The following is an 8,792-nucleotide window of genomic DNA, read 5'->3' on the forward strand; positions in this document are numbered from 1 at the left end:
TTGATTGCACAGAGGGGACAGTGAACTGCAGTGAAGGAGGAGTGGGAATGGAGACCAATTATTTGAAATGTGCAGCTCGCATGTCGTRGGGGCTGAGGTGGGGCTGAGAGCCTCTTAAATGAAAATTGCTCTTGGTGGAATTACGGCGTGAGCAATGGCCTAACCCAGCTCTGTCAGAACGATTCGGCTTTGAAAACACCTCACTATTAAAGGCGTTTAAGTTAACAAGATGGCTTTGACAGAACTGGGTTAGGGAGTGAGCGCACAGCAGCTCTGCTGGCGGAGYCTGGCCAGGGCATTGGAGTGGCTGCAGTGGGCACTGCCATGGCAGACGGGCTCCTTGCAGCCTCACTGCCTCCCCATCCTGCTCTGAGGGGGAATATCRCCTCTYMATTTGATACTTTGTGAGTAAGTGARTGGYCTTTACCCAAATAATCCACTGAGGAGTGGGGGCTGTTATATATGGCCAGAAGTATTCATTGYTTTGCAGAGGAAACAGGAGCACGCTGCCTTACCCGAGGTGATTTAAATCAAATTCAGGTACAATTTAATGGATCTGTGCTGGGAACAGGATCAGCRTGGAGCAGAGCTGTGCAGGAGACGATTACATGTTTATTTGTTGGATATGGGGTCTTGATAGCCCTGTTTTGGTGGACTTTGKGTTTGTTCTGCATTAATGGCAAATTCAAAACCTTTACCACAGTTCTCTTATGAGGGAGAGGGATGGAGCAGCTGTGCTGGGAGGAAAGGCTGGGAGAGCTGGGATTGTTCAGCCTGGAGAGGAGAAGCTTTGGGCTGAGCTCAGGGTGGCCTTTTGGGGCCTGAAGGAGCCAAAGGAAAGATGGAGAGAGACAATGGCCAAGGGCTGCAGGGACAGGAGCCAGGGAATGGCTTCCCAGTGCCAGAGGGCAGGGCCAGATGGGAGATTGGGAAGGAATTGTTCCCTGTTTGGGTGGGCAGGCCCTGGCACAGGGTGCCCAGAGAAGCTGTGGCTGCCCCTGGATCCCTGGCAGTGCCCAAGGCCAGGCTGGACATTGGGGCTGGGAGCAGCCTGGGACAGTGGGAGCTGTCCCTGCCATGGCTGGGTGGGATGGGGTGATCCTTAAGGTCCTTTCCAACGCAATCCACTCTGTGTTTCTGTGATTCTATGAAATACTCTTTCAGGGCCATTTTGTGCTTGTCTTTTTCTGTTGCTTAGAAAAAGGTGGCTCTGGCTTCACTGGGATGATTTTTCTGTCATTCCACACTCACCACTTCTTTAGACCATGGCAGGATGTGAGAAGGGAAAGTGCTACTGTGCCTCACCTTCTGGTCATCCCTYATTTCTAAGTCTGCCTTCACATATGGCTTTTAATATGTTCTCATAGCCTGCTTCAGCAGCCCTATCAATTCCTCCTACACATCCAATCCAGAGGATTACACTTTAACTGCCAGGCACTTCTTGATTTTCCTATTAGCCAATGTGAAAATTGCTGGGCCACATATTTTAAATGCCTTCCATCAGCCCCAAGCCACACACGCAGTGTTTTGCTCCCAGGAATGGAGCAGAAAAGTAATTTCTAAAGTTGGTAAAGAAATTTGGAGTCAATCCCACCTGCAGGCATTGCACACAGTATATACCCTGATGGAGCCTGAATGAGAGTGTGTTTCTCAGCTCTCACAAGGCCCAGGTTGAGCAGTAGAGAAATTTATCCAGTTCCATTGCCCCACGCTGATCACATTCCTCTGCAGAACTGGTCCGTGCCAAAGTCCCATCAGATTTCGCTTCTCCTTTGCCCTGCCCTGCCCAGCTTTGCTGTCAGTGCTCAGGATCTCCCAGCTCTGTGTCCCCTGAGCCGGTGTGGCTGTGGGGGTGGCTCACTGGGGATGTTTAATGGCATTGCTGATATTTCTGATGTGCTTTGGRCCCGTTTGCCTTAAGGTACAGCTGAACACAGAGCTGCCGTGAGCACAGCCCAGTCACAGCAAATCTTCTCTATTAATGAGAGCACACAGGACCTACATTTGATTGGAGTAAATGAGGAGTAACAAGCAGGAAATCTGGGGGAGGAACCGAGGAGGGATGCACTGAAATGAACTTAATGCTTTCCAAGGATTGAGAGCGGCGGTGTGAAAGCCAAATATCCTGTTCTTCCTGCAAACAGAAATGTTTCTGGGAGGACCGTATTGCTTCATCTCGTTTGCTTCATCCCTTTCAGAAGGCAGACTGGATCGATTTATAAGGAATCGTTTTCAAAAAGTTTCTTGAATAGGAAAATAAGTCCTTTATTATTATTATTATTATTATTATTATTATTATTATTATTATTATTATTATTATTATTTATCCTTAATTATTATTCATTATACATTATTATTTTTATTATTAATTATTATTGTTTATTATTACTATTATTATTTGGTCCCGTTGATTAAAAGAACCATACCAACTTGTTCTGGGAGAGTAAGGAAGTAATTAATGGCCCACTTGAGTCCTTTTTAGGCCTTGGACAGAGCAAGGTGTAACACAGTATTCTCTTTCTGGTGTGACTCTATTTCTGGATCAAAAATCCCTTTGTATATGAAACTGAAAATCAGTTACTCAGAGAAAGATCCTTAAGTTGTGTTTTTAATTTCTGCCTCCCATTCTGAATTTAATCCTGGATGTCTGTTGAAGATGCTGTCTTTTGYTCTATTTTACAGTAGTCTTATTTCTGCTGTGTTTTATTTCTTACTCCACTGAAGAAATCAGAAAACTCTGTGTCCTGGCAGGCACAGCACCCACGCATCCAATCAGATAAGGAGAATCCCATGTGAGCAAATTTAACCACTTGTACAGAAAGTTTGGCTGTTTCTCTCTTTTGCTACCTTCTACCACCAGACGTACCCCTGAAAATCTCATTTTAACCTGTGCCAGAAAGCAGCAGCACTAAACTCAATTTAATTCCCCAGACTGAAGAGCCTTTTCAGAGGGTGGCTGATGCATCCCATCATTAATCTGGTTGCTCCTCTTCCTTTTCTGGGATTGAGAGAATGCCAAGACATTTAAGGCCTCTCTTGCTTCTCTCACATTTCCCCCAAAACCTCCTCTCAGGAGCTTGCTGTACTCTGTGATTTCTTTATTTCCACCCCAGTTGGCAATGAGGCCTGTGAAGCTCCAGGTTCTCCTGGAATGGATATTCCCCTCATTCTGCAYTTTCAAAGCCCTGCACTATTAGCTCGCTGTTCTTCCGTGCTGCTGGAGAGATTGTTTCACTTTGGTAGCAGCTCCTCTCCCCTTCTAACAAGACAAGTTTCTCACAGTTTCAGGTTTCACGCAACAGATTTCACAGTTGCTTTGGCAATTGCTGAAGTTAAAAAAAAAAAAAAACCAAAAAAAACAAAAAAAAAACCTTTCTACATTTTTTTTTTAAATGATTTTTTTAAATGATTTTTAACAACCGATTTGTACTGGTGTTCTTCATGTTTTGTGCCATGAGTGTTGTGTGAACCTTAAAAAGGAACCACTAACCAGCCCACCTCCCAAAAAACAACAAAACAAAATTAAAAAAAGCACAAACAAGCAAAATAAACACAAACAAAAAAAACCAAAACAAAATGAAAAAGCACAAAAACCACACACAAACCCACTCACACAAACTCTCGGAATTTTCACACACATGCAACACTAGGAGTTCATTTTCAAGTGGAAGAAATCCAGMCTAAGCTTGAGAATAGGCATTCCTGCCCTTCTGTATGGTGGTTTCTCCTGAGATTGTGTGGATATGAATCAGAGAAAATGTGTCAAGCCTCTTCTCCCGGAGCTCCATGACTCTGTGGTGCAGCCCTTGTCCCTGAGCCACATCCCATCACCTTTCCATGCAGTCCATGGCTGCATTTCGGGTTTTGCCCATCCCTCTGGCATCAGCCCTGCTCTCTTAACTTGCTTTTCCATTTCAAGAGAAATTTCCACTGAGATGAAACCTGATGTGGCCTTCTAGTAGATCAAAGGGTGGGCAGGGATAAAAAGACAAAATGCTCCCAAGTGACCGTCTAGGAAAATGTCTTTGAAATGAAACACGACTGTGTGTTTTCTCTGAAAGCCAAGGACAGACAGTGCACCTGCAGTGCAGATGTGCATAAATGAGCTCCTTAGGTGCTGGCAGTGATCTGSTTTGGGGATTGTGGATCTCACAGAGGATTTAGCAGTGCTGTTCCTCTGCTGGGYTCTGAAGGGTTTGCTGGGCAGTGGTGCTGTGCAGGGAGGTGATGGTTARACAGACAATGGGATGCTGGAGCCTTGGACACTGGGGAGAAGTTTGGGGTTTTTGTTCTGGTGGAGGAAAGGAGAGTAAGAGTGAAAGAACATTCTTTTGATTTGCTTATTTGACAGACAATGTGTTTGTATTGAAAGTGCAGGTAGTGACAAGGTTGGGAGCTTCTTCAGATCCTCAGACAAACTTCATGGTCCCAGAATTAGAGTTAGGTTGAGAGGAACCTTCAAGATATTCCATTTCCACCTTCTGCCATCCCAGGTGTCTGCAAGCCCCATCCAACCTGKCCTTGGACACTTCCAGTTCTTAGGCCTAAATATTTTCCTAAGTGTGTGTAATCATTCCTCTGGGTATTCTCTCAGTGTTTCAGACAATGAAAGAATGTACAGAATCAATTTATTTGTAACCCATTTAATCTGCAAAAATATTATGAACTACAAATTTAAAACCTAACATGGCTTATTTATGATGTAAAAGTAAATAAGATATTTTGGAATGCTTTCCTAAGCTCTTTAGTCACTGATTTAAACTTTTTTTTTTTTTTCCTCCCCACCAGGAATCTTTAATGACTGGAAAACTCAATGGATCATGTTTTTATCATCTAAGCTATTTTTACATTGACTGTGCTGTAAACACATGGAGGAGCTGTAAGTAAATGTTCTGTACTGCATGATGAATTGGATCGCTACAGTCTGGAGGAAAGCAAAATAATAATTTCATTTCTGTGGTGATTTGCGTAGCTCGTGGTACAATGCCAGAAAGACTAACGGAAATGCTTATGGATACATGGACTCCATTAATAATATTATGGATTACTGTCCTTCCTTCCATTTATATGGCTCCAATGAATCAATCTCAAGTACTACCGAGTGGATCCAGTACAGGACTAAAAAGGCTGAATGAAGAACAAAGAGTTTTGCACCGTTCCAAGAGAGGCTGGGTTTGGAATCAAATGTTTGTACTGGAAGAATTTTCTGGACCTGAACCAATCCTGGTTGGCCGGGTAAGGCAAGATTTGTTTGGGTTTTTTTTTTTCTCTGAATGTATAAATGTATAGCATGAGGTCTTTGGTCACTGGGACTCCTTTAAGGAATTTAAGACTGAAGGGTTTTGTGATTCCAAAAGTCTTCTCTGAGGTGTTTTGTGATTCCAAAAGTCTTCTCTAATAACCACAGATTTGTGCTTTAAAGGACCTGACTGTAAGTGTTTCCTAGTTAGCTAACCTCCCATTTCCAACAAAAATGTGCATATTCCATTTGTCAAAAAACCCCACAAGCTGTTCACATTTTCTTTTATATCATTAGTCACCACTCTTCACCTCTGTCAGCTGAGGATTCTTACCAAAGCAGCTCTTTGCAGTATGTTCCTGTGCATTCCAAAAGACTCTTACACCTATAGGTCACGTTCCATCTCCAGTCTGATGAATCAAGTTGTTTATGCTCTGAGAAATCTTAAAAACAAAAACCAAAAGGGAAGTGTGGACTATGCAGCCAAATACCAGATCATTGATTCTATGGAGGTTCTGGTTTGCACATGTATGAAATAACATTATTGCCACGGATTTTGTAATTTCCTTTCAAAGTTAGAACAATAACACAGGGCAAATGATTCTTTTTTTCTATTTCCCAGCTTTTCTGCTGCCCCAAAGCTTTGCTTGTTGCCATGCATTGGTTTATTCTGCAGCTCAATGTGTTACCTCCAGTCAGTGAATCAGCCTTGCACTTGCATGAGCCATCTGTGCCCACCAGGGATGAACTATCCTTAGAATTGTTCTTAGAAAAGAATGCTCTGTTCATAAATGCAGATTTGGTGGTGAGCAGGTATGAATACTTTAATTGTTTATCACTAAAGTTCAATTCCCCCTGAATAACCAAGYGCATTATTGTCACATTAGCTGCCTCCTGGAGTTGAGTAAAAAAAAAAATCTAGACAAACAGAATTATGGATAGCAGTTAACTTCATGATAATCTTGGAAATTCTGTGGATAAATGAATAGCATATAGTATCATAGAGGGAATGTCAATGGCTCTATCTGTTACTGAAGAGGACACACTTCAAGTGCATTCCCAAGTCTTGATTAGAGGAGCCACTTTCCAGTCAAAACTCAGGGTCAGAAGGTGTAATGAGCTTTCTATCCAGTGACTTTTAGTGCTGTGTCAATTTACATTTATATCAGGTATTATATATCTGTTCTCATTTGTTTCTCTGGGGTTAGTAGCATATCTCAATTTCACAGAGACAGCAAAGTGCGTATTTCACATCTAAAAATGTTTWATTCAACCCATTCTTTCTGGAATATTTTAGTCAAGCTTTAAAATTATTTTGAGTAGCTGGGGAGAATCCTGGGTTTGTGCTCTGTAGTATTTTGATTTTCAGGGTATATCCAGGTCTAAATATTTCTACTATATTCAGGGTTTTTTTGGTGGTTATAATACCCTGAATTGTTTGAGTCACTGGTGAATAGAAGTGGGTAGGTTCAACTAAGCCAAACTAAGGAAGACATTATCGCATCTTCTGCTGGCATTTTAAATAGAATTAACCAAAATACTGTGATGCTGTTTGTTGAGACTGCTGCATAATTAAAGCACTGCATGTTATAGACGGAAACGAGCAGAAAGCGAAGTTTGCTCCCATAGGGAGAAATTTTTAGTTTATTCATTAAAAGGGCTTAGAATATTTTTGGAATTCTTCTCTCTATTTTTTTCTCCCTCTCCGGAAAACCATCCGTGTTTCTGATGTATTTTTTTCTCCCAAGGCTGGCGGGTGCTGTGAGTCCTCCAGGCTGCCGTGTAGTCAGGGGGAGCAGAGGTGCTCCACAGCTTTCAGAGCTGCTCTTAATCCTTCCCGCCTGCAAAGCAGCAACTCCCTCAATTACAGCTCTTGGCAGTCCTTCCCAAAACTTCARGGTGGACAGAATGTCACGAGCAAAAATGCTTTCCTTCTCTGGGAAGTTGGGCTGTGGTTTGTCCTCTGTCACCCTCATTGGTTTCTCCTCCACTGCAATTTAAAAATAACCTCCTTTCCAGAGCTCGCAAATCTGCACTCACCTGGTTCCTCCTCCTGGCTTCTCCAYTTACACTTCCTCCAAACTTTGGGGTTTTTTTCACCTGCCAAAACATTTGCACACCTGGGAGTATCTCCTTCATTCTCTTAACTTCCTTTATTGACTCTTTTTTTCTGCCTGGTGACTTACCTTGCTTTTCTTTTTTCTTGTTTTGCCAGACTTTAAATGAAGGACTCAGTAAAACTGGATATAGTGAATTAGTGCAGGGAATCTTTAACATTGTGAAGAGAGTGATATTGAATGTGTGGCCCCTGTCTGCTGCATTTTCTGGATATAAATGTGCTTTTGTGCCATTACAGAGGCAATATTGCTCGCATGTGCTTTTCACATGTTGGAAGTTTTAGTATAATCTTCAAACAAATCCTTTAATTGCTTCAAAGGAAACATCCTTGAAGCAAATCTAATTATGTAGATCTTGGTTACAATTTTTGTCTCTATTGTAGAGCGTACCTGGCACATTTCATACTCATGTTTGATTTGTACAAACATTGAATTAGGTGCTTTGGAGACTAAATATGAAAAGATGTTTTGCACAAACAGAAACAACACACACACAAGCAGAATTTGTTGTGTGCTCTCAAATGCACCTTTAAAACCCACTGCAAATTCAGCTCTTAAGAACTGCTCAGAACAGAGCTGATACTTGAATAATGGTTTTTGAGTTAGTGAGTGGAAAGGCACGGAGTAGAAGCATTTGGTCCTAATGGAATTGATGGGATATATCAGCAAAATAAAACTGAGAGCTGAGATTAATTTTGAAGAATACAAACAGCACACAAATCACTTTGCAAATAAATCCTGACTGCGGAGTCTGTGCATTCCTCCTGTCGATTAAAAAGGTCTCATTCCAAAGTTTGTCAAGTGCAGAGAAATTTTAGCAAGACAGGATTACAGAGGCCTGCATCATCTTTTATTAAACTGCTTGGTTTTTCCAGGGGAAACAGCTTCCAGACATAAAGACTCTGCTTCAGAGCTTTAAATGTTGCAATGCAAGTGCACACACTTCAAAGRTACTTATTCATTGCTGTTCTGCATGGATGTAGAGTAATAAATGCATTCTCAGTGTATTTGTGCTAATAAATGAAATAATCTGGGGTGAGACTAATAGGAGGAATTAATGTGAACACCTTTTAAAGTGTGGTGTTTTTCTTCAATGACTAGAGTAAAGGACCGGAGCAAATCTTCCGCTTTCATTCTTGAACCTCTTAGAAAGAATTTGAGCAATGTGCACTTTTAATGCCAATTTTCATCATTATGTTTGGTAGGATCAAGCTCAAAATAAGCAACTCGAGTTCGTACATCTGTAAAGAAGCTCTTTCTGAATTTATGAGAGTTCTCTATAAAATGCCACAAATATTCTAGGTTGGTGTTTTTTTGTTTTTTTGTTTTTTTTTTCTGTATTCATATTGTATTTATTTTGCCTCATGGTATTTGCATAGAATCATGGAATAGAACATCCTGAGCTGGAAGGGATCCCCAGAGATCACGGATCCAGC

At 41.6% G+C, this 8,792-nt stretch overlaps 1 protein-coding gene across 1 annotated transcript in view; it reads left to right on the forward strand.

The window, feature by feature from the left end:
* The first annotated feature begins 4,911 nt into the window (after positions 1-4,911).
* CDH8 (cadherin 8) overlaps positions 4,912-8,792 on the forward strand; it is a 141,341-nt gene continuing 137,460 nt past the window's right edge. The window contains exon 1 of the mRNA XM_057377417.1: positions 4,912-5,235. Coding sequence (XP_057233400.1) covers positions 4,984-5,235 — 252 coding nt within the window. The 5' untranslated portion in view covers positions 4,912-4,983. The remainder of the gene's footprint in view (positions 5,236-8,792) is intronic.

The sequence above is a fragment of the Malurus melanocephalus genome, unplaced genomic scaffold (genome assembly GCF_030028575.1).
Source record: "Malurus melanocephalus ecotype Western Australia unplaced genomic scaffold, MMel_1.1 scaffold_312, whole genome shotgun sequence".
Lineage (NCBI taxonomy): Eukaryota > Metazoa > Chordata > Aves > Passeriformes > Maluridae > Malurus > Malurus melanocephalus.